This window comes from Oryctolagus cuniculus, chromosome 16, assembly GCF_051225735.1.
Source record: "Oryctolagus cuniculus isolate XC-2025 breed Fujian yellow rabbit chromosome 16, ASM5122573v1, whole genome shotgun sequence".
NCBI lineage: Eukaryota > Metazoa > Chordata > Mammalia > Lagomorpha > Leporidae > Oryctolagus > Oryctolagus cuniculus.
Genome location: NC_142882.1, coordinates 62,936,838 through 62,963,873, shown reverse-complemented (window position 1 = coordinate 62,963,873; position 27,036 = coordinate 62,936,838). Strand labels below are relative to the sequence as shown.

At 40.3% G+C, this 27,036-nt stretch overlaps 2 protein-coding genes across 2 annotated transcripts in view; both read right to left on the bottom strand.

Annotated features, from left to right (window-relative positions):
* Positions 1-12,077, bottom strand: part of SEPTIN7 (septin 7) — a 67,611-nt gene extending 55,534 nt beyond the window's left edge. Inside the window, exon 1 of the mRNA XM_070059717.2 lies at positions 12,027-12,077. Within this exon, the coding sequence (XP_069915818.1) occupies positions 12,027-12,036 (10 nt within the window). The 5' untranslated portion in view covers positions 12,037-12,077. The remainder of the gene's footprint in view (positions 1-12,026) is intronic.
* An 8,765-nt stretch (positions 12,078-20,842) lies between these two features.
* Positions 20,843-27,036, bottom strand: part of LOC149121783 (uncharacterized) — a 31,097-nt gene continuing 24,903 nt past the window's right edge. The window contains exon 2 of the mRNA XM_089316107.1: positions 20,843-21,123. The gene's annotated coding sequence lies outside the window, so the exon portion shown is untranslated. The remainder of the gene's footprint in view (positions 21,124-27,036) is intronic.

Genomic DNA, 27,036 nt, shown 5'->3' with positions numbered 1-27,036 from the left:
CACGGTGCCAGCCCCAAAGAGCTATTTCAAAATAAATTACTACATCCACCCCAAACTCGTAGCTCAGAATATCCAGCAAGTGTTTCTGTAATTTTAAGAAGCATCCCTAAAATTATTTAAAATGTATATGAAATTAATAAATTCTAGTAAACAGAAGGTGACATATGCCAGATTATAATAACATGCAAAGATGACAAGTGGCAATGGATCCTAAGAAAGTAGGCTTCAAAGTCCCAAAGGGACAAATATCATATGTTCTCCCTGATCTGTGACAACTGAGCACCTAAAAGGAAATCTGTATAAGTGAAACTGACACTATGAGAAACAATGACTTGATCAGCCCTTGTCCTGACTGTTGAGGAACAGCTTACTATTTTATTCTTTTTAGTATTTTCTTGTTCTACTTAACACCATTGGTTGGACACAATTATTCTTAGGTGTTCAAATTTAACTGAAAATTGATCTCTGTGAAAAGTAAGAGTGGGAATAAGAGAGGGAGAAGATGTACAGTTCGGCACACACTAAGACTTACCCCTAATGGTAGAGCTAGAAATATGCCATGGGATTCCAAATCCCATTAAGGTGGCATGTACCAATGCCATCTTACTAAAGTGATCAGTTTAAGTTCATAATTGATCATAAAGATAGGATTAAGTGTCAAGGGGATCACATAAACAAGACTAGTGTCTGCTAATAATAACTGATAGAATTAAAAAGGAGAGAACATGGGAAGCAGGATACACAGCAGGCTCATAGAACCACAGATGCCCTAAATGGCACTCTGGCCTCAGAGTCAGTCCTTAAAGTTTTCAGATCTGGCTAAAAATTCCATGAGAGTTTCTCAGGTATGGAAAGCCAAGACACTGTGGCAAAATAAAATGAACTAAATGAAAGATCTCTGTGAGTGAGATACCAGCAGAAAGAATAGGCCATCAAAGAAGGAGGTACCTTTCTCTGCAGGGAGGAGAGAACTTCTACTTTGACTATGGCCTTTTCTAAATAAGGTCAGAGTTTGTGAACTAAGAGGCTTCCACAGCCTTGGCAGCTCATGACAAGAGCCTCGGGTCTTGACGTCATAAATAAGAGTGTTAAATAATAAACAATAAATAAATAATTGTTAAATCAACAACGGGAGTCACTATGCACTTACTCCCCATGTAGGATCCCTGTCCTTAATGTGTTGTACTATACGAATTAACAGTAAAACTAGTATTCCAACAGTACTTTATACTTTGTGTGTCTGTGTGGGTACAAACTGTTGAAATCTTTATACTAAGTTGATCTTCTGTATACAAAGAAAATTAAAAATGAATTTTAATGAAGAATGGAATGGAAGAGGAAGAAGGAGATGGGATGGTTTGTGGGTGGCAAGTGAGGTTATGGGGGAAAAACCGCTTTAATCCAAAAGTTGTACTTTCAAAATTTATATTTATTAAATAAAAGTTAAAAAAAAAAAAAAAAAGAGGCTTCGAAACAACCAGGCAAACCAGTGGGCAGTATTATAAAAAGTGAGGAAGAATTTTTTAAAAGGTAGGAGGTAGGGCACCAATGTCAAATTAAGAGGTTAAAGAAAAAGTGATTAACAGACAACCAGAAAGCCTTTTACTGGCATTCAATTAAAGAATTTTTTGCTTTAAGGGGACAGCAAAAATGTAAAAAGTAATGAGTGGGAAATTTAAAAAGTAAACATTTATTATTTCTTTAAATCTGGCAGTGAAATGAAGATGATATCACACATGAATAAGATAAAAGATGTGTTGCCAAGGAACGATGATATTCTTTGTTTTGCTTCTTAATATGCTAATGTGGCAAAGAATTAATCTATCAAGAACAGTTTCAATGATACTAGATACTAATTATTTTTAAGGTGTTCCAAACATATGTGGTCTGGGATTTGCTATAAGACTATTTCATCTCCTCAAAATCTATCACAGTATCCTATTACATACAAAAATGTTAATACTAAAATACAAGCTAAACAAGTTCTCTATGACTTGGCTCTGAAATGATCTTAAAAGTTAAGTAAACTTAACTTATTCAAATTATAGTAATTGCTACCAACTCTATAAAAGTTATGTAATAATTGTGCTGTGTAGGAAACATTCCAACCAGTCCCTCAATAATTACTCCATATGCCAAGTCAAACAGTTTTCAACTGCTACATGTGTAATGTTGGGAGGTCCTGATCTTTCTTGGTATTTTCAGAGATAAAAATATTCTTGATACAGACCAGTCTGAGTCGATAGCTGAATTTTTTAATTTTCATGTTCCTAGAAAAATATCTAACTGCCTACCTGGAAAATTTTCTTTGTAAAAACTGGATGACCATAAATGTGAGGTGAAATATACCACCCAACTCAGGCTACTGCCTGCAAGCTTTCATAAGAAATATGTAAGTTCTTCTGCTAAATTGAAAATTGGGGTGGGTGCTGTGGCTCAGTGATTAGGCTTCCACTTGGGGAGATCCACATCCCATATCAGAGTTCCAGGTTTCAAGACCCAGCTCTGAAGGCTGGTGCTATGAAATAGGTTAAGCCTCTGCCTGCAACACCAGCATCCCATGTAGGTGCTGGTTCGAGTCCCAGCTGCTCCACTTCCAATCCAGTTCATTACAAACATGCCTGGGAAAGCAGTGGAGGGTGGCCCAAGTGCTTAGGCCTCTGGCCCAAGTAGGAGACAAACAAGTCTCCTGGATCCTGGCTTCAGTCTAGCCAAGCCCTGGCCATTGTGGCCATTTGGGGAGTGAATCAGTGGATGGATGATCATTTTCTCTCTCTCTCCTATTTCTGACTTTTAAATAAAATCAATCTTTTTTAAAAAAAAGAAAGAAAGAAAGATTAAAAAAAAAAAAAGATTTATCTCTGCATCTGATTCCAGCTTCTTGCTAATGTACGTCCAGAAGGCAGCAGATGAAGGCTCAAGTACTTGAGTCCTTGCCATTCACATGAGAGACCTAGATCCTAGTTTCAGGATCTTGGCTTTGACTTGGTTCATCCCAGCTACTGCAGGCATTTGGAAAGTGAATCATCTAATGGAAGACAGATATCTCTCTCACTCTGCTTTTCAAATAAAACTGTAAAAAAAATAAACAAAATGAAGAGCTGAAATCAACAGTTTTGATACTGCTTTTGATCTCTCCCTGAATTTAACTCTACATACTTCTCATTATTACCTGAAATTCCAACTGATTAGTCAATGAAGATTCTGACTTAAAAATCAAGTACTGGGGCCACACTGCGTAGTGGGTTAAAAAGCTGCTGCCTGCAGAGCCAGAATCCCATATGGGCAGCCGTTACGAGTCCCAGCTGCTCCACTTCTGATCCAGCTCCCTGCTAATTGCCTGGGAAAGCAGCTGAAGATGGCCCAAGTGCTTGGATTACCGCACCCAAATGGGAGATCTGGATGAAGCTCCTGGCTCCTGACTTCAGCCTAGCCCAGTACTGGCCATTGTGGCCATCTGGGGAGTGAACCAGTGGGTGGAAGACTCTCTCTCTCCTCTCTCTCCTCTCTCTCTCTCTCTCTCTCTCTCTCTCTCTCTCCTCTCTCCTCTCTCCTCTCTCTCTCTCTCTCTGCCTCTCCCCCTTTCTCTGTGTAACTCTTTCAAATAAATAAATAAATCTTTAAAAAAAATCATGATTATTGTGATACCATTAGTCTCTCACAGCTTGGAAAAAAGTAAGGCTTATCCTATAACTTCTAGTTGTGGCCAGCAAGAAAATAAGAGTTTTAATTTAGAAGGAAATAGGCTTGTTTTGGATTGTCTGAATTAGACAAAGTAGAGATTTTAGGGAAATATCAGATTGGAGAGCTCTATGAAGCAACATACATAGAAGTAAGTAAAGGAGAAATGCCAGTAAAATAGAATACTAAAGAAATGATTCTACTGGAAAACTAGTGGATAGAAGAAAATAAGGTTGTTGGTTTTTTCTGGAGTAGGAAGCATGTTCTCTATAAGGGTGCTAAGGAGAAGCTTCCAAAGCAGAACCGGGCATTCTTTAATTGAACTAGATAACTCATAGATTCTTCCAAATATCAAAATATATACCCAGGGCCGGCGTCGCGGCTCAACAGGTTAATCCTCCACCTAGCGGCGCCAGCACACCGGGTTCTAGTCCCGGTCAGGGCACCGGATTCTGTCCCGGTTGCCCCTCTTCCAGGCCAGCTCTCTGCTGTGGCCAGGGAGTGCAGTGGAGGATGGCCCAAGTCCTTGGGCCCTGCACCCCATGGGAGACCAGGAGAAGCACCTGGCTCCTGCCTTCAGATCAGTGCAGTGCGCTGGCCGCAGCGGCCATTGGAGGGTGAACCAACGGCAAAGGAAGACCTTTCTCTCTCTCTCTCTCTCTCTCTCTCTCTCTGTCCACTCTGCCTGTAAAAAACAAAACAAAACAAAAAAATAAACAAAAAAATATATATATATATACCCAAAGAACTAGTGGTTGGGGGTCTGTGGATCATATAAATGATTACCTCACTGATATTTCTATAAAAATACCCAAGTGTGCATAGCTACAACATTCCCACTTAACAGCCAAACTGTTAGTGATATTTAGTGATTTAATAAAAAGTTTCAAATCAGTTATCAGACATGTGAATTAAGATGTATAAAAGCTTTGTCTAAATTGAATTAACAATGTCATTTTACTTTATTTGGCATTTAAAAGACAAAACGACCCAATATTAAAGCATGAGACAAACATAGCATTCACACACTTTGGGGTAACTGCATTAGTTGGTATGACATTTTCTTTTTTCTTTTTTTTTCTTTTTTCTTTTTTTTTTTTTTTTTTTTTTTGACAGGCAGAGAGGACAGTGAGAGAGAGAGAGAGAGAGAAAGGTCTTCCTTTTGCCATTGGTTCACACCCTCAATGGCCGCTGCAGCCCGCACTCTGTGGCCGGAGCACCGCGCTGATCCGAAGCCAGGAGCCAGGTGTTTCTCCTGTTCTCCCAAGCGGGTGCAGGGCCCAAACACTTGGGCCATCCTCCACTGCACTCCTGGGCTACAGCAGAGCTGGACTGAAGAGGAGCAACCGGGACAGAATAAAGCTCCTGACTCCAGCTCTCAGCCAGTACAGACCCTGGGAGGCATCAGTAATGGCTCAAACAAATTGGTTCTTGTTACACTCATGGGAAACTAGAATGCATTCCTGGCTCTAGCCCCAGCTCTTACATGCATTTGGGGAGTTAATTAGTGGAGGGGAGTTCTCTATCTCTCTTTTTCAAATGAACAGAGAGAGAAATCTTGTCAACTTCTATTAAGAACAATCTCTAAGACTCTTCATTTCACTAATGTTAAATATCTGCCACAATCAACATGTTAATATTGTAAAGGTCTATAAGGAGCTTCCTCTGGGTCTCCCACATGGGTGCAGGGGCCCAGGCACATTAGCAGGGAGCTGGATCAGAACTGGAGCAGCTGGGATCCAAACTGGCACCCATAATGGATGCCAGCGTCATAGTTGGTGTTTTTACCCAGTATGCAACAATCCTGATCATGAGGTGTGCCTTTGGCCTCATGGTTAAATTGCAGCTTAGGATATCCACAGCTACCCATCCACATTCTTGGAAGCAACAGATGATGGCTCAAGTTTGTGGGTACCTGTCAGCCAGGTGAAAGATCTGGATGAAATTCCATGCCCTTGACTTCAGCCTGGCCCAGTCCTACATGCTGCAAGCATTTGGGGAATGAATCAGCAAATGGAAAACTGCTCTGCTGTCTGTGTGTTTGTGAGTGACTTTCAAAAAAAAATGAAAATTTTATAAAATTACGGGAATATTTATAAAACTAACTAAAGAAGGCTGATTTTCAATATGTACCTGAAACACAAAACCATAATAATAATGAGTTCTTTTACAAAACTGGCAAAATAAAATTGTAAATTAAAATTCAAACATAAGCCGGCGCCACAGCTCACTAGGCTAATCCTCCGCCTTGCGGCGCCTGCACACCGGGTTCTAGTCCCGGTTGCCCCTCTTCCAGGCCAGCTCTCTGCTGTGGCCAGGGAGTGCAGCAGAAAATGGCCCAAGTACTTGGGCCCTGCACCCCATGGTAGACCAGGAGACCTGGCTCCTGCCTTCGGATAGGCGCGGTGCGCCGGCCGCAGCACGCCGGCCGCGGCGGCCATTGGAGGGTTAACCAATGGCAAAAGGAAGACCTTTCTCTCTGTCTCTCTCACTGTCCACTCTGCCTGTCAAAAAATAAAAAAATTCAAACATAATAGTGAAGGGCAGGCATAGTAGCAGCCTAGCAGGTTAAGCCACCACCAGCAACACCAGCATCCCATATAGGCACTGGTTCATTTCTCAGCTGCTCCACTTCCAATCCAGGTCACCGCTAATGCACCTGGGAAAGTTATGGAAGATGCCCCAAGTACTTGAGCCCCTGCCACTCACACGGGAGACTCAATAGAAGCTCCTGGTTTCCACCCAGCCCAATCCCAGGTATTGTGGCCATTTGGGGAATGAATCAGTGGATGGAAGATCTCTCTCTGTGTTTGCTCTCTTTCTCTGTAACTCTGCCTTCAAAATAAATAAACCTTTAAAAACACAAATACAGGGTCAGTGCTGTGGCATTGTAAGTTAACCCTTCACCTGTGCCACCTGGATATCATATGGGTGCTTGTCTGAGTCCCAGCCACTCTACTTCTGATCCAGCTCCCTGTTAATGGTCTGGGAAAGCAGTGGAAGATGGCAAAAGTGTTTGGGCTCCTGCACCCATGTGGAAGACGCAGAGGAAGCTCCTGGATCCTGGCTTTGGATCAGCCCAGCTCTAGCCATTGTAGCCATCTAGGGAGTGAACCAGTGGACAGAAGACCTCTCTCTGTATGTTCCTCTCTCTGTCCATAGCTCTACCTCTTAAATAAATTAAATCTTTTAAAAAAACCAAACACAATAGTTATTCATTATCCTATCAGACCAATAAGAGGCTATCAGCTTTAAAACCAAATAATATCTCCCCAACTGTTAATATGGCACTTCAAATATATGCAATATGGGGGCTGGTGCTGGTGTTGTGGGTTAAGCCTCTGCCTGCGGAGCTGCATACAATATAGATGCTATTCAAGCCCCAGCTGCTCCACTTCCAACCAGCTCCCTGCTAATATGACTAGGAAAGTAACAAAGGATGACCCAAGCCCTTGGACCCTTGCACCCACATAGGCAAGAGCCTCCCAGCATAGGACTGCTCCTGGCTGCAGTCTGGCCCAGCACTAACCATTGCAGTCACCGGGGGAGTCAACCAGAAGATGGAAGAACTCTCTCTCCCTTTTAGAAGTGTTTTTTTTTTTTTTTTTAAAGATTTATGTATTTTGAAAGTCAGAGTTACAGAAAGAGACAGAGAGAGAACGAGAGATTGATCCTCCATCCTCTAGTTCCTTTTCCAAATGGCCACAACGGCTGGGACTGGGCCAGGGTGAAGCCAGGAACCAGGAGCTTCCTCTGGGTCTCCCATGTGGGTGCAGGGGCCCAAGCCGTTAGGGTATTCTCCACTACTTTCCCAGGCACATCAGCAGGGAGCTGGACTGTAAGTGGAGCAGCTGGGACTCAAATTGGCAGTCATATCTTTTTTTTCTTTTTAAGATTTATTTATTTGAAAGGCAAAGTTACATAAAAGACAGAGGAAGGGACAGAGAGGTATCTTTAAAAAAAAAAATTCAAAATCAAGAATTCCAATCTCCTTTTCATTGTGTGAATCAGTCTCCAAAATTTAGGCTAATTCATCTTTCCAGCCATATTTTTAAACTGTAAAGTCCTACCTTAGGAATCTGATCCTAAGGGGACTGTAACTGTTTTCTTGAGCACATAAAAATGGTTTCTTTATTTTATCAGAATACTATTCAGGAAGATGAGATGCTCATTCTATAAAATATATGGAAGCTGAAACTGATTAGAGGAATAACAAATTCACTTCTCCCACTTCACACCCACTCTAGGCTAGATAATCCTTCCTGTGGAAAGGTAGAAAAACTACACACAGTATTTGAGTTTTCTAGTTCTCATATTCTCTCTCTCTCTCTCTCTAACATACACACACACACACACACACACACACACACAATCTTTCAGGAAAAACAGAGCATCTAGTTGAATTCATACAAGTTCAATACATACTGGATGACCTCTACCATATTCAACATCCTCATATGAACTTTTACATGGCCGTCAAAAACATACCAGCCTAAATGAGAGACAAACTGGTTTTGCTTCCAATGTGACCATGGGCAAGTAATCTGATTTCTCTATGCCTTAGTTTCCTCATCTCTAAAATGGGATAGCAACAATTCCTACTTCATAGAGTTTATGCAAGGATTGCATGAGCTAATAGCTATAAAATATTTAAAATATTACCTGGCACATATGTTATTTAAGTACTCACTACTATTTTCTCAGCTGGATTGCTCCCTTAATCTCTATCCCTACTCTATTCTTCAAAAATCTACCCCAATACCTCATCTTCCAAATAAATCAGTAACCATCTCCAACCAAGAGTAAGCTCTCTTCTAGTCTTAAACCTCTATGAATCTTATTTTTGCATGATTCAAAGAATATACATTTACTTGCTAGAAATGTTACTTATTATTTTATGTGTAGCTTGCTTTGTCATATCAATTGTAAGCTCTTCTAGGAGAGAAAATACAAAATATGTATCATCCCTCCTTGACACAAAAAAAATCACTCAAGTAAGGACTCAATATACATTTGTTATGTGGCAGTTATTGGATAAAGGTTTTCCAACAAGGTACAAAGAGTTTCACAAAGAAATCACTGATACAGATCCTCAGTTTGAGCAGTGTGTAAGTCTTAAACCAAGAACTGTTATAACAGCCAAAATTATCCTACCTTAGTTTAGATCTCAAAATGAGGACTTAGCTCATTAGGAATAGCTTGCAGTTTTAAAGTCAAGAATATTAAAGCAAGGTTGGCTTTAGTGTTCTTGGATTTGCAAACAATGCTGCTAGATTCGACCTAAAGTCTGAAAAAACAGATCAACATATTAAATACTTACTTAAAAGTTACTATATGTTAGGTCCTTCTGCAACTATGCAGATGAATCTTTTTCGATTTAGTACCTGCACTGAACCAGTCTACACAAATAGTGCTAATTAAAGGTTCAAAGTACAATGGGAAAAAGGATTTTAACACCTGGTCTCCTTTATCCTCAACTGAAGTCTTATTATCAATGAAGAAAAAAACAATAAAAGCTGTTTTTCATAATAAATTATTAAATAAGACACATCTAGAGACTGAATGTTTCCTCTAAAAACTAGGTGTGATTACTATTAGATTTCCCATGTGGGAAAATGACAGAGATTTTAAGTCATGTATCTGATCTTGATCACCACATATTATTCTAAGTATCTGTTCAAGAGATTATTCTTTAAAATTCATTATTACAATTCTTTTAATAGAGCTAAATTTGGCTACAACTTAAGATTATTAAAATTATAAATGTAAAGGTTAAGATATGTTTCTTCATAAATAATGATATAGCTAATAACCTAGAGAAGAAAAGGTATGCTTTGCATTATTTTATCCAGCTATCTAGACCCACCTCTGCTCCACAGCAGCAGCTTGCAAACCAGGTATACTAAGCAACCAGAGACATGCAAATTAACCATCTCTATCATGCATAAAATTTATAAACTTTTTAACTACAAGAGGTTTCCAAAAATACATAATATGAAAAAAACTATGTAGATTTTTATTTTCTGTGGTAAAATAAATATTAATTCCACTTTTCCTATAACATTTAGAAATACTCCCTCATGTATGAAATTACAAGGCATGCAACCTCTAAACAGCTACAAACTGACCAACAGGTAAAATAATCTGGTCAATAAATAAAACATGGGCTGAAAAGCCCATGAGAGTATTTCAGGCATGGAAAGCCAAGACACTCTGGGAAAAAAAAAAAAAAAACAAAAACAAAAACAAAAAAAACAACGAAATGAAAGATCTCCACGAGTGAGATCCCAGTGGAAAGAACAGGTCATCAAAGAAGGAGGTACCTTTCTCTGAAGGGAGGAGAGAACTTCCACTTTGACCATGGCCTTGTCTAAATATGATCAGAGTCGGTGAACTCAGGGGGCTTCCACAGCCTTGGCAGCTCATGACAAGAGCCTAGGGTGATTACTGATGCCATAAACAAGAGTGTCAATTTGTTAAGTCAACAACAGGAGTCACTGTGCACTTACTCCTCATGTAGGATCTTTGTCCTTAGTGTGCTGTACATTAAGATTTAATGCTATAACGAGTACTCAAACAGTATTTTTCACTTTATGTTTCTGTGTGGGAGCAAACTGTTGAAATCTTTACTTAATGTATGCTAAACTGATCATCTGTATATAAAGAGAATCGAAAATGAATCTTGATGTGAATGGAAGGGGAGAGGGAGTGGGAAAGGGGAGGGTTGTGGGTGGGAGGGACGTTATAGGGGGGAGGCCATTGTAACCCATAAGCTGTACTTTGGAAATTTATATTCATTAAATAAAAGTTTAAAAAAAAAATTCTACCCTTCAATGACAGAGTATTTCATACCTAATCCAATTAACCTAACTCAGCACCAAAGTAAAAATATGAGATGATGGAATATAATTACCAAAAAATTACTGTGTACTGTCTAAAAAACCCATCATCAAAATCATTTTTTCTTAAGGATAGTTAAATCACTATCCTGCCTTTCACTTCCTTCAATGAAGAAATACAACAAAGTTACATCATACTCATGACTTACGTTCTAAAGTTAGCCTACATAAGGTAAAAATGTTATACAGTCATCTTACTGATGTGTAAAATGTGACAGAATATGTTTCTTCATATATAGTGATATTAACAACATGGTCAAAATAATCTTTGGGGCTAGCGCTGTGGCATAACGGGTAAAGCCACCACCTGCAATGCCGGCATCCCATATGGGCGCCAATTTGAGTCCCGGCTGCTTCACTTTTGATCCAGCTCTCTGCTGTGGCCTGGGAAAGCAGAAGATGGCCCAAGTCCTTGGGCCCCTGCAGCCACATGGGAGACCTAGAAGAAGCTCCTGGCTCCTGGCTTCAGATCGGTGCAGCTACGGCTGTTGCGTCCAACTGGGAAACAAGCCAGCAGATAGAAGATCTCTCTCTCTCTGCCTCTCCTTCTCTCTCTGTGTAACCGACTTTCAAATAAATAAATAAATCTTTAAAAAAAATAATCTTTAAGAGTATAACAGGGAGGGGCTGGCGCTGTGGCGTAGTGGGTTAAGCCGCCTCCTACAGTGCCTGTATTCCATATGGGCACCAGTTCAAACCCGGCTGCTCCACTTCCAAACCACCTCTCTGCTATGGCCTGGGAAAGCAGTGGAAGATGGCCCAAGTCCTTGGCCCCTGCACCCACATGGGAGACCCGGAAGAAGCTCCTGGTCCTTGGCTTCAGATGGCACAGCTCCAGCTGCTGTGGCCAACTGGGGAGTGAACCAGTGGATGGAAGACCTCTCTCTCTCTCTCTTCCTTCTCTCTCTGTGTAACTCTTTCAAATAAATAAATCTTAAAAAAACAAAACAAGTCTAACAAGGAAAGTCATATTTCACTCATTCCAGGTCTCCTAGTCAATGAAGGAAATTCCAAGCAGGGTCATTTGGATTACTATCATCGTCCACCCTATCTTTCTTTTTAAAATTCAGAGCACATACTTATTTAAATATTTAATTCATAAGATGACTCCATTATATAATCAAAGGAACAAAATGATCTTAGAATAGTAAATAACCACCAGATGCTATCTCCTTCTGAAGCATTACTAACTGAAGAAAACTTTTCCAGTGTTCTACTACACCATCACCCACTGCTTCTAAACTTTTACTTAGTTTCTATCTTAAAAAGAGGCAAGAAGATATATAAATTCCATTATTCCATACATTTTAAAATATTTGCATAATAAGGGAAAATATAACATATGACCGGGGCAGATATTTGGACTATTATTTTCTTAAATTTATTCCGAGTTGATTAAATCTAAAACATACCAAAACTCCGCTTTAGTGAGAAATCACATCTTACCTACTACCATAAGGGTGAATTCAAATCCTCTCTTCACTGATTTTCTGTATACTTGATTTGGAAGATTGGCGAATCCCACATAGCCTTCAAGATTCTTCTGTTGCTGAGAAAAATAAAATTCATGTATTATAATACTAATCTGTAACTCATTTCAAATTCCCTTTATCAACCTACTTTAGGAAATTACACAAAACGGCATCCATAGCAAATCAAATTGCTTTTATAGCATTACCAATAAAAGCAATAGTTAATTGCAGAATGAACAGAATTAATTACACAAGTTGACCTGATAATACAGTATTTAATAATAAAAAGTAAAGAAAATGGGGCACAAGCATTATGGCACAGTGGATTAAGCCGTCATCTGCAACACCAGCATCCCATATGGGCACCAGCTGGAGTCCTGTCAGCTCCACTTCCAATCCAGTTCCCTGCTAACGTGTCTGAGAAAGCAGAAGATGGCCCAAAGTGCTTGGGCCCCTGCCACCCACATGAGAGACCTGGATGGAGTTCTGGCTCCTGGCTTCAGCATGGTCCAGCCACAGCTGTTGCAGCCATTTGTGGAGTGAATCAGCAAATGAAAGATTTCTGTCTCCCCACTAACTCTGACTTTCAAATAAACAAATAAAATCTTTTTAAAAATCCAAGAAAATCAAATAAAATTCAAAGAAATCTCAGAGCAAAATTACAATTGACAGTAAGTAACAATAGTTTTTATCAACCAACCAAAATAACACAGTAACAAATAGGATTTTTCATAAGGAAAAAATTCGAACTCCTTTAAAATTACATTAAGAAGGCTTTTTAATTACCTGCTTTGCTCACACTACCACACATATGGAGTTTCTTGAAATTTGTCTTCTAAATCATGAAATGAAGTCAAAATGTTCAGTGAAAAGCAATTTTGGGAGTCAGCACAGTGGCATAGAGAATAAAGCTTCCACCTGCAGTGCTGCCATACCATATGGGCACTACTTTGAGTCCCGGCTGCTCCACTTCTGAACCAGCTCTCTGCTATGGCCAGGGAAAGCGTTAGAAGATGGTCCAAGTTCATGGGTCCCTACACCTGTGTGGGAGATGCAGAGGAGGCTCCTGGCTTCTGAACGGTGCAGCTAAGGCCACTGTGGCCCTCTGGGGAGTGAACCAGTGGATAGAAGACCCCTCTCTTTCTCTTTCACTCTACCTCTCTGTAACTCTGCCTTTGAAATAAATAAATCCTTTAAAAAAAAAAAAAAGCAATTTTGAAGTCTCTCATGATCAATGTCAATCAGCAAACAGTATCTTTCAAGTTGATGTCAGATCCAATTATGTGAAATTATTCAATTTCGCATGATCCTGCTGCTTCCATCTTCAGGAAAATAAATTTATTCAGGTAAATTATAATTCCATTTTCTATTTGCTTTTTTAGATGACTTCAGCAATAGCTTTATGAGTAATTCAAAGACATTTAACTTTCTTCTTTTTTTTTTTTTTTTTTTTTGGACAGGCAGTTAGACAGTGAGAGAGAGAGAGAGAGAAAGGTCTTCCTTCTGTTGGTTCACTCCCAAATGGCCACTATGGCCGGCGTGCTGTGCCAATCTGAAGCCAGGAGCCAGGTGCTTCCTCCTGGTCTCCCATGTGGGTACAGGGCCCAGGTACTTGGGCCATCCTCCACTGCCTTCCAGGGCCACAGCAGAGAGCTGGACTGGAAGAGGAGCAACCAGGACAGAATCCGGTGCCCCAACTGGGACTAGAAAGCGGGGTGCCGGCGCCGCAGGCAGAGGATTAGCCTAGTGAGCCATGGCGCCAGCCAAGACATTTAACCATCAAACTGATGTAGTAAATAAGTGTGATTTTTAACTTACTCATTGTTTTAAAGAAAAAAAAAAAAAAAAAACCCCTGTCCACAGTTCAGATCATCTGAGTGAATACTCTTACTGGTTAATTTTACCTTGGAGATGGTAGGTCTTATTCCTTAAAATATAATGGCAAAATAGTGCTAAGTACATATTCCTCTTAAAACTTCTGCCACATTTAAATCCTCATTTTAGAAAAACTCATGAGACCAAGCCATCACTTGAATAAGTTCAGACTTAACAAAAGAAATCTATACTCTTCACATAGTACACATATAGCTAAATTGTTCATGCATGACTTCTGCCTTCTGAAATTTTAAGCCAATTGTTGAAAAGCTTAGTCAATTAAATTGAAAAGCCAATTTTAAAAATAACAATTAAGAGACAGACCATATTGTTTTAAAGTCAAATATTTGAAAGCCTGCTACAGTAAAGCTAAAATTATGTATCAGTTTTAAAGTTTCCTTTGCTCATATTTCATATAATTTTAAGTTAAATTTAAGTTAACTTAGAAAAAAAAAGACTGTAAATTATGTAATATACTCACAGCTACTTTGTAGTGAATACATGTCCATCATTTCAGTGTTCCAGATTCCAACAGAACAAATCCACGAGGAACAGTAAACGAAAAATTCCAAGAATCGTAATGACACGTTCAGTCCAAAGAGGTAAAACAAATCCATTGGAACATAGCAAAAGAGAAAAACATGAAAGTTACTAACATGTAACTCGAAAAATTAGAGGTAAATTACAAATAAATTGAGAGCATATTTTTCTATATATTTCAAAGTATTAAAATTTTATGTAATATAAAACCCAAGAAATTAATTTTTTTTAATTTGATAGAGAAATAGGGAAATCTCTCTTTTGCTGGCTCACTTCCCAAAAGCCCATGATGGCAGGTGCTGGGACCAGGGTTGGGCAGGGCCAGGAATACAACCCAAGTTGTCCATATTGGTGTCAAGAACCCAATCACTTGAGTCATCACCACTGCCTCCCAGGGTCTGCACTGCCAGGAAACTGAAGTGAGGAGACAGAGCCAGGAATTCAATCCAGGAACACCACTATGGTATACAGCCATCTTAACCACCAGGCTCAATGCTTGCTCTGAGATCCAGAGAATTTAAATCCACGTTCAGCAGCTCTCTTGCTCAAATACAGAACACAAAATCTATCTTTTCATAAAGGTCAACTACACCTGAAGTTCTATAGGAAATGGTTTTAAAGATGCAAAAGCAAAGTTTCAAGAAGTTATACAAGGACCAAATTTTAAGTTCCAAGAAAAAACTGTAAATCTCATACAATTTTGCTTTGCCAGTCACTGCATTAAGACAACTCTGACTATCCTATTGGAAATTACATTCCCATTTTTCATCCCAGCACTTTGCTTCTCCTTAGCACTTACCATCATCTCACACACATTTTACTCATCTTATAGTAACCTCCATCTCAATCCTACCAAGCCTGCAACAGGCACACAAGCTCCTCCATCAAGAAAGAGAATAAATGAATATAAACTGCAGCATCCAAAAAGAAGCTATCTGGGAGAATAGAAGAAGTTCTGGAGAATATGATATCTGAAACTGGACCTTCAAGGAACTGACCAGTCCAGAGGCTTAACAAAAATGCCTCATAGTCTGCCCCTAGAATTTACTCATTGCCTTGCCCTTAGCAACCAAAAAAGTCTTAGCACAAAGAACTACAGGAATTAAAATAAGAGGGAGAACACATTTCAGGCAAAGGGATATGCCTTAAAGTAGGGACAAACTTGGTATTTCCAGGAACAAAAAGAAGATGTGTGAACTACAATGAAGTAAAGTTCTGGACCAGCAGATGAATGATAGGAAACAAGGTCGGGGAAGCAGGCAGGGGCCAGATCATGTGGGAATCAGCCAAAGTAGCAAGTTTGGATGTTATTTTAAGGCATTATGGGAAGCCACTGGAGGGTTTTTCACAGGCAGATGGCCTGATTAGTGTCTTAAAGATAGCTCTCACTGTTAGATGAACAAGTAGGGAAAAAAAAAAAAACCTAGTAAGGAAGCTCCTGCAAATAGTCCAAGAAACGGATACTGCTGACTGGATACATGATGAAGGAAAATCAGATCAAACACAACTCCTATGTTTTTGCTTGAACAACTCACTGGCTAATGATACCTATTAGGGAAATAGGAAGCAATGGAGAAAAGAAAAGATTGGGTACTAAGGGCCAAAATTACCAAATCATAAACAGCTTTGACTATGTTAGTTTTGAAACAGATGCCTATTATATTCCTACATTCAAGAAGAGATGTCCTTTGCTGTAAATAACACTCTGATCTCAGAATCAACCCTTAAGGCTTCCTAGTCTGGCTGAAAGGCCTGTGACAGAATTTCAGGCATGGAAAGCCAAGACTCTGGCAAAAACTATCCTACACGAAGGAACTCTGTGAGACCTCAGTGGAAGAAGGGACCATCAAAGAAGGATGTGCTTTTCTCTGAAGGGAGGAGAGAACATACACTTTGTTTCTGGCCATGTCCAGATACTGATGGAGTCTATGGTCACAAAAGGCTTCCACAGTCTTGGCAGCCCATTGCAAGAGCCTCAGGTGATCACTGACGTCATAAATAGGAGTGTTAATTGTTAAAGGAACAACAGAAGTCACTGTGCACATACCCCTGAACTCAATGAGTTGTACTATGAGAATTAACTGCAAATGTTTTTCTCAAACTGTACTCTATATGGTGTTGGGGGGGTACAAAATATTAAAATCAGTGCTTAACATGGAGTTGGTCCTCTGTATATAAAATCAAACTAAAAACGAACCATAATGAAGAAGGGGTTGGGAGAGGGAGAGGGAGAGGGAGGTGGGATGGGAGTTGGGGTGGAGGGTGGGTATGGGGGAAAGAACCATTATATTCCTAAAGTTGTACCTATGAAAAATGCATTCATTAAATAAAAACTTAAGAAAAAATAAAAAAGAAGAGATGTCCAATAATACATGAGTCTAGAAATTTCAGAGTTGGTTGGTGCCGAAAAAATGAATTTAGGAACCATCAGCATATAAATACTACCAGGAAGGGATTAAATTCCCAAAGAGAGAGATTATAGATTAAAAAAAGAAGGTGGTCTAGTTAGAGCCTGGATTACTGAAAGGCTAGCCAGAGAAAGATGAGCTAGTGAGGTGGGAGGAAAACCAAGACGATCTCAAGGATGGACTGAAGTCATTCAACTGTGTTGAATGCTACAGAAAAATCAAATAAACAAAGATGTGACCACAAAATTTGGCACCAAAAATCACAGCAACACAGTAAGGAAGAAGAGTGACTAGGCTGAGGTGACAATTATTTGCACGTAAACATCACAACATTTTAATTTTTAAAAGCGAATTATTTTAAACATTTTATTTGTCATATCCCCCATAAAACTGATTTCCCAGAGGGACAGAATCATACTACATTCACCTCAATATTCCTAGAAAGTACTGATACACTGTAAGTATTTTAAAAAGCCAAATGGCTACATTTCTTCAGAAGGTGAGTCTGTCCAAGGACCTAAGATAAATTCGTTTGGCTACTGCTGCAAAAACAAATTAACCCAGAATTCATATAAAAGTACCTCACCAAACACAAAAATAAGTCAGAAGCTACCTGGCACCAATATGCTATTCAGCAACTATTTTAATAACACACCACTGACTAATTAAATCATAGACTTTCCACATCTCCTAAGAATCTTTCCTTTCCCAAATTCTCAAATCAACAAGTATAATTCAGAAGAGATAAGCACCCACTGATACTCTTCCTGCACAATATCTACAGTACCTGTGTGAAATACAATGCCTGCATAAGGAAAAATTATTTACAGCTGTGGGTGATACAATTATGGTATTTATAGACATGTCACTACAAACAAAAGAATATTCATCCAGGTCTTCAGGTCTTGAAAGTATTCCTTGACTTCAAACATCAGTTACATAAAGAAAAACAGTCATCATCTTTTATAAAAGCATATTTTTTTAAAAAAATTATTTAGTTATTTGAAAGGCAGAGTTAGAGAGAGAGTGAGAGAGAGAGAGAGAAAGAGAGAGAGAGAGTCTTCCATCCGCTGGTTCACTCCCCATATGGCCGCAATGGCGGGAGTTGCATCGATCGATTGGAAGCCAGGAACCAGGATTTTCTTCCAGGTCAGTGGGTGCAGGGGCCCAATGATTTGGGCCATTTTCTACTGTTCTCCCAGGCCATAGCAGAAGAGCTGGATCGAAAATGGAGCAGCCGGGACACAAATCAGCGCCCATAGCAGCAGCAGCCTTATCCGCTACAGCACAGCGCTGGGCCCCGCATATTTAAAAACAGAACAAAACAAACAAACAAACAAAACAACAACTTTAGGGGGCCCTAAAAGCATATTAAAAAAAAAAAAACTTTGGGGGGCCAACGCTGTGGCATAGGGGGTTAAGCCGCTGCCTACAGTACTGTCATCCCATATGGGCTCCGGTTCAAGACCTGGCTGCTCCACTTCTAATCCAGCTCTCTGCTATGGCCTGGGAAGCAGCAGAAGATGGCCCAAGTCTTTGGGCCTCTGCATCCACATGGGAGACCCGGAAGAAGCTCCTGGTTTCCAATTGGTGCAGCTCAGGCCATTGCGGCCATCTGGGGAGTGAACCAGTAGATGGAAGACCTCTCTCTCTCTGCCTCTCCTTCTCTATCTGCGTAACTCTGACTTTCAAATAAGTAAGTTAATCTATCAATTAAAAAAAAAAATGTCAACGCAAAACTTTACATCAGACTTCTTGAGCCGGTGCCGCGGCTCACTAGGCTAATCCTTCACCTTGCGGCGCCAGCACACCGGGTTCTAGTCCTGGTCGGGGCGCTGGATTCTGTCCGGTTGCCCCTCTTCCAGGCCAGCTCTCTGCTGTGGCCAGGGAGTGCAGTGAAGGATGGCCCAAGTCCTTGGGCCCTGCACCCCATGGGAGACCAGGAAAAGTACCTGGCTCCTGCCATCGGATTAGCGCGGTGTGCCGGCCACAGCGCGCCAGCTGTGGCGGCCATTGGAGGGTGAACCAATGGCAAAAGGAAGACCTTTCTCTCTGACTCTCTCTCTCACTGTCCACTCTGCCTGTCAAAAAATTTAAAAAAAATAAATAAAATAAATACATCAGAATTCTTATATACAAAAAATCAAGGGGCCAGTGCTGTGGTGTAGCAGGTAAAGCCACTATTTGCAGTGCAACATTCCATATGGTTGCTGGCTGAGTCCTGGCTGCTCCACTTCTGATCCAGCTCCCTGCTAATGTGCCTGGGAAAGTGGCAGAGGATAGCCCAAGTGGTTGGGACCCTGCACCCACGTAAGAGACCTAAAGGAAGCAACTTAGAGGAAGCTCCTGGCTTCGGATAGACACAGCTCTGGCTGCTGCAGCCATTTCAGGGAGTGAACCAGGGGATGGAAGATCTTTCTCTGTAACTCTGCCTTTCAAAAATAAATAAATCTTAAAAAAAAAATAGAAAAATCAACCTATAATAATTCCATTGCTTGATGTTTCACTGCCTATGGAAAAATCAACTTAATACAATATCCAGTAACTTCAATGTTCAATTTATTTGATGTTATTTCCAAAAATGAAATACATTCAAAGAACAAGATGCTTCAAACTGATTCTAATAGAAAACTGAAATTCTTTAAGAATTCTTTATATTCTTTGACATTTATTTCTCTTCCAAAAATAAAGTTACCACAATCTTGGCATGTGAAATCTGATTATCATTTTTAAAGATCTGAGTACTAATATTTGCTTTAGTAAATTTTCAACAGAGAAAATCAACACCTTCTAAAAACTAAATATGCTTTCAGTACTAATAAAAAGTTGATCAAGTGAGTTCAAACAGCATGGAAATATGATAGAAATCAGAATCTGAGGAAAAAATATACATGATATTGGATCTTCTTCAAGCCTTCAAAACCCCCTCATTTTCACATAGGTGTTCAGTTTAAAAACTAAAATCGTTAAGGATCAAAACTTATATTCTAAATTATCTTAATATGCCCAGAATTCTTCTTCTGTCCTTAGTAACTATAATTTTTAAAAAAAAAAAGGCTGGAAGATCCAAATTTACATCAACAACTTTAAATTTCACAAACATTTGGTCATTTCACTCTACTCTCTTTGGATTTTAAAATTTTACTTGACACACTGACAAAATAATATTTTCTCTTAAAATATAAGTGATTCTAAATATGAAAAATGATACATTTCAAAATGAAAAGGTATTGACATAGAAACTTGCCTACTCTTTAGTATTCCAAAACAAAAGTCTCACATCAACACACAGAAAGGATAGACTGAAAACTGTTAGTCAAATATCTCTCAAATAGGTCGAGAAAAATTTAAAGAATTTCACACACCATTTAAATGTTTTAATTATTGGTCTAAAAATACCTGGATTTTAGATTTAATATAACAAGAAAACTAATGTTACTCAGGAATGTCTTAAATATCAGTTCCTATATCTCCCACTCCAAATACTTTATTTTTAAGATAGATTCATCTATATATTATTTATTTGAAAGACAAAATGACAGACAGGGATCTTCCATCCAGTGGTTCATTCCCTAAGTCTACAACAGCCAGTTCTAGGGCAGGCCAAAGTCAAGAGCCAGGAACTCCATCCTGGTCTACCTTTCACTTGCTGCCAAGGTACATTAGCGGGAAGCTGGACTAGAAGTAGAGTAGTCAGGATTTGAATCAGCACTCCTATATGGGACGCTTCAGTCACAAGTAGCAGTTTAACCCACTGCCACCTATTGCCAGTCCTCCAACTATTTCAAAGGTTCATGTCTTAATTTAGCATGCCTCTAGCTCTTCTTTAACCAAAATGAATAATTATGTCTTGATGTATCCATGTTTTATTTTTTCAATGCTAATGTAGATTCTTTGTTAATCTGTTCATAAGACTTTAATATTTAACTCCAGGAATACATTTAAAAATGAGATAAGGGGTCGGTACCGTGGCTCACTTGGTTAATCCTCTGCCTGCAGCGCTGGCATCCCATATGGGCGCTGGGTTCTAGTCCCAGTTGTTCCTCTTCCAGTCCAGCTCTCTGCTGTGGCCTTGGAAGGCAGTGGAAGATGGCCCAGGTGCTTGGGCTCCTGCACCCATGTGGGAGACCAGGAGGAGGCTCCTGGCTTCAGATAGGTGCAGCATGGCGCTACGGTGGTAGCAGCCATTTGGGGGATGAACCAACGGAAGGAAGACCTTTCTGTCTCTCTCTCACTGTTTAACTCTGCCTGTCAAATTAAAAAAAAAAAAAAAATGAGATAAATTTGGGGCCAGCACTGTGGCTCAGTGGGTTAACACCCTGGCCTGAAGCGCCAGCATCCTATATGGGTGCCCAGTTCTAGTCCCAGTTGCTCCTCTTCCAATCTGGCTCTCTGCTGTGGCCTGGGAAAGCCCTAGAGGGGCCCCTGCACCAATGTGGGAGACCCGGAGGAAGCTCCTGGCTCCTGGTTTCGGATCAGCACAGCTCCGGCCGAGGCCATCTGGGGAGTGAACCATCGGATGGAAGACCTCTCTTTCTCTCTCTCGATGGAAGACCTCTCTCTCTCTCTCTCTCTCTCTCTCTGCCTCTCCTCTCTCCATGTAACTCTGACTTTTAAATAAATAAATAAATGTTTAAAAAAAAAGAATGAGATAAATTTAAATTTTTTTTCTTTGGGTCTGAACTTAGGATTCAGAGCTTGGCTTCCAAGAAATTATTGGCCTGGCTCTCTCATTCATTCAGAGGAGGTCAATCAGCCAGAAGGCAATTACACAGGCATAAATGCTGCAATGCAGGAAAGCACAGCGTAGGAAGCTCCTGGCTCCTGCCTTTGGATCGGCACAGCGCGGACCACTGTGGCCAACTGGGGAGTGAACCAGTAGGTGGAAGACCTCTCTCTCTCTTGCCTCTCCTTCTCTCTCTGTATAACTCTTTCAAATAAATAAATAAATAAATCTTTAAAAAAATAAATGTGGCTGCTAAAAAAGCTTAAATTACATATATGTGGTTTGCATTAAATATCTACTGAGTAACACTGGGTTAGATACTAAAACAGTGAACTGACAGGTTTCTATAAACTAACTTGTGGGAGAATGGTAAGATTTAGAATTTCTGGGTTTAGGTTTGAGCAACTGCCTGAATGGTACTATCAGCTGTTAAAAGCAGGAATCATCTGAGTTTAAGGTGCTAAATGGACTTTATGGAAACATATGTTGTATGAGTCACCTTTCTGTCATTATAATTAGAATACCTGAGGAGCAACTAAGAAAGGAAAAAGGCTTATTTTAGCAGTCCAAGATCAGGCAGTCAGTCCCAATGATTTGGTGTCTCATGAGAGTGGCTTATGGGGTAACCTGCAGAGAAAGGATCCCATGGCAAGATGGGAAGTAGAAAGAACTGCTAACTCGGTCTTCTTTTTTTTTTTTTTCTTTCTTTTTTTTTTTTTTTTTTTTTTTGACAGGCAGAGTGGACAGTGAGAGAGAGAGAGAGAGAGAGAAAGGTCTTCCTTTTGCCATTGGTTCACCCCCAATGGCTGCCGCAGCCAGCGTGCTGTGGCCGGCGCACCGCACTGATCAGAAGCCAGGAGCCAGGTGTTTCTCCTGGTCTCCCATGCGGGTGCAGGGCCCAAACACTTGGTCCACCCTCCACTGCACTCCTGGGCTACAGCAGAGCTGGACTGAAGAGGAGCAACCGGGACAGAATAAAGCGCCCCGACCGGGACTAAAACCCGGTGTGCCAGCGCCACAGGCAGAGGATTAGCCTACCAAGCCGCAGCACTGGCCAGCTAACTCGGTCTTAAAACCAACTCTCTCACATGAACCAAGCAGGTTAAGCCACCACTTAGAACACCAGCATCCCACATTGGAGTGACAGTTCATATACTAGTTAGTTGCATTACTTCCAATCCAGCATCTTTCGAATACACCTAGGAAGGCAGAAGATGGCATAAGTACTTTAGTTCCCTGACACCCATATGAAAAACCAGGATGGAGTTTCTGGCTCCTGGCTTTGGCCTGGCCCAGACCTGGCTGTTGCAGCCATCTGAGGAGTGAACCAGTGGATGGAAGGTATCTGTCTCTCCTCTTCCTCCTCCCCCTCCTCCTCCTAATACCTTGCTGTCAGTCCCCCTCTCTCTGTTGCTCTGCCTCTCAAATGAATAAATAAATATTTAAAAAACAAACAAACAAACAAACAAACATGAAACTACCTTCTAAGGGCATATCCCAAAGATCTAAAGACCCCCACTTGGGACTACTTCCTAGGCACCATAATTGTGTCAAGTCTCTGTGCTCAATTCATTAACCATTAACAGTAATCTATTAACCATTAACATACCACTTTGGGGACTAAGCCTTTAATACATGGGCCTTTAGGCAACATTCAAACCATTATTTAATTGCTGTGATGTCTAGTAGACACCTGCATATATAAAAGTCAGAAATTCTAAAAATATCTATGTTAGACATTTTAAGTCATCGAAATTGAGATGGTATCAAAGTCATGAGTATGAATCAAAATACAGCACCGAGTAAGAAGATAAGAATCAACATTAACTTCCCACAATAACCACCTAAACAAACCTAGGAAAAAGTGAGCAAAAAAGAATTATCAAGAAAGTAGTTCAGAGAAGCAGTTCAAAGAGGAGGTCAACTGAAATGACTCTATGTGGTCAAATTACACTATGCACTCTGCAGTGATCAACATAAGGATGTAGAAAAATGAACTTATTGTTACCAGGGACCCCTGTCAGATTTGTACCAAAGAGAAAGATAAGCAGCAGGGGTAGGCATTAGGCCCAGGAGAAAAATGCCACTTAGGACACCCACACCTCATATTGGAGTGCCTGGTTCAGATCTCAGAACCTCTGCTTCTGATTCAGCTTCCTCCAAATGTGCACCCTGGAAGGCAGCAGATGATGGCTTGAGTACTTGGGTCCCTACCACCCACATAAGAGACTGGGATTGAGCTTCAGACTCCTAGCTTCTGCATGGACCAGCCTTGGCTGTTGAGGGTATTCAGGGAGTAAGACAGTACTTTTGAGAATCATAGACAGAAGAAGTTGAAAAAGAAAAAGTAACAAAAAAGAACAGGAGAGGCTATACTAATTAAATAACAGACTTAAAGACAAAAATTGCTACCACAGACAAAGAAGGAAATTTTGTACTGAATAAAAAGTGCCAATCCATCAAAACATGACAATTATAAAAATGCTCTGAACAGAGCCAAAAAAAAAAAAAAAATACACGAAGTGGATACAATGGAAGGGAGAAATAAGACAATTCAACAAACTCTAATTTAAATAATGGGTAAAACCAGAGAAAAGATAAGAAATAAGAGAAGACTTTCAGAACTAGATCTAACCCTTATCCTGAAAACTTTACCTGACAATAGCAAAATACATCCTTTTTACATGCACATGGAACACTCTCCAAGACAGATCACATCAGAAGACAACAAAATAAGTCTCAAGTTAAATGAGTTGAAATCATGAGTTCAAAGTATGATCATCCACAACAGAATGAAATTAGAAATTACAGAAAAAAATTGGAAAATTCACACATTTGTGGAAATTACACATTACACTTTTTTATTATTGAAGATTTTATCTATTTATTTGAGAGGTAGAGTTTATAGACAGTGAGAGGGAGAGATGGAGGGAAAAGTCTTCCATCCACTGGTTCACTCCCCAAATGGCTGGGTCTCGCATGTTGGTGCAGAGGTCTAAGGACTTGGGCCATCTTCTACTGCCTTCCCAGGCCACAGCAATGAGCTAGATAGGAAGAGGAGCAGCCAGGACTAAAACTGATGCCCATGAGATAGTGGTGCCATAGGCAGAGGCTTAACCTAGTGTGCCACAGCGCCAGCCTGCAAACTACACCCTTAAATAATCAATGAGTCAAAAAATAAATCACATGGAAAACTGGAAAATACATTAAAATGAATAAAAATAAAATCATAACATCAAAATTTACTGAATGCAGCTAAACCAGTGTCTAGGAAATTTGCAGCTAAAATGATTATATTAAGAAGAGAAAGAAAAAATCTCAGATCATAATCTTTACTTCAATCTCAAGAAAACTAAAAGAATAAATTAAATCCAAAGCAAACAAAAATAAGGAAAATACTAAGATTTAACAATAAACAAATGAGATACAGAATTAACACAAAAAACAACAAAACCATAGGATGGCTTATTAAAAGCATCAACAGGGAAAGGTTTTGTAGCAAACTGGGTTAACCTGCCACTTAGACTCATCCCATATCCAGAGCAGGTTTGAATCCTCGAACTTCCACTTCCAAACCAACTTCCTGATAACATCCTTGGAGGCAGTGGATGATGGATAATGGGCTTGGGCTCCTGCCACCCACATTGAAGACCTTTTGGAGTTCCTGGCTCCTGGTTTTGGCCTAGCTTAAGGCATTTAGGGACTGATTCAATAGATGTGAGGGGTGTGTGTGTGTGTGTGAGAGAGAGAGAGAGAGAGAGAAAGGGGGAGAGAAAGGGGGAGAAAGAGACAGACAGACTGTGGGTATGTGTGTGTCATTCTGACTTTCAAATAGATAAAAATTAACATTTTAGAAAATAAATCAAGGGGTTAGTGCTGTGATTTATTGGGTAAAGCCTCTGTCTGTAGTGCCGGCATCCTATATGTGTACCAGTTCAAGTCTCAGCTGCTCCACTTCTGATCCAGCTCTCTGCTAGTGCACCTGGAAAGCAGTGGAGGATGGCCCAAGTACTTGTGTCCCTCAGCCTTTTGGGGAGTGAAACAGTGGATAGAAGATTTCTGTCTCTGCCTCTCTCTCTGTAACTCTGCCTTTCAAATGAATAAATAAAATCTTAAAAAAAAAAAATGACAAACCTTCACTAAACTGACCAAGAAAAAAAAGAGAACACTGAAATTACTAAATCAAGAATGAAAGAGGGGAAAATCACTAACAACCTTATAGATATGAAAAAGGTTTATAAGAAAATCTAGATGACCTGGAAGAAATGCAAAAATTTACAGAAAGATACAAATTACTAGGTCAAAGGTGTGGCATAGCAAGTAAAGCCACTGCTCAGAAAGCCATATCCCATATTGTAGGGGAGGTTCTAGACCAGCTGCTCAACTTCTATCTGGCTTTATGTTGTGGCACTTGAACAAGCCATAGAGGACAGCTCTGGTGTTGGGCCCCTGCCATTCAGGTGGGAGACCAGGATGGAGTTTCTGGCTCCTGGATTCAGCCTAGCCCAGACCTGGCTATTTAAGCCAGTAGGGGAGTGAGCTAGTGGAAGGAAGATCTCTCTTTCCGTCTCTCCCTCTCTGACACTCTGCCTTTCAAAATAAACAAACTACCAAAACTGACTCAAGGGGCCAGTGCTGTGGTGTAGCAGGTAATGCTGCAGCCATCCCATAGGGGCACCAGTTCGAGTCTCAGCTGCTCCACTTCAGATCCAGCTCCCTGCTAATGCACGTGGGAAAGCATCAGAAGATGGCCCGAGTGCTTAGTCCCCTGCACCCACATGGGCGATCCGGAAAAAGTTCCTGGCTCTTGGCTTCAAACTGGCCCAACTCCGGTCATTGCAGCCATTTGAGGAGTGAACCAGCAAATGGAAATCTGTCTCTCCCTCCCACTTTGTAACACGTTCAAAAAAATAAATCTTAAAAACAAACAAACAAACAAAAACAAAACAAAACAAACAAAAACAAAAAACCTGACTCAGGGAGAAAGAAATGCCTGAATATATCTATAACAAATATATTAGACATCAAAAAACTATTTGTAAGCCCAGAGAGGGAGACAGAGACAGGGAAACAGACAAAATGAATCCAAAAACAGGAAAGAACAGGGGTAGGTGTTGTGGCACAGCAGGTTAAGCCAAGCTTGAGATGCCTGAATCCTGTTATCAAGTCCCACCACCACTTCTGATCCAGTTTCTTGCTAATGCACCTGGGAAGCTGTACATGATGGCTTAAGTACTTGGTTTCCTGCAACCCACATAGGAAATGCAGATGGAGTTTCTGGCTCTTGGCTTTGGCGAGACCCAGCCATGGCTTTCAGGCATTTGGGGAGTGAGCCAAAAAAACCATAACTAGGTTCCGGTGCTGTAGCATAGCAGGAACTACCACAGCACCATATGGGTGCTGGTTTGAGTCCCAGCTGCTCCACTTCTGATCCA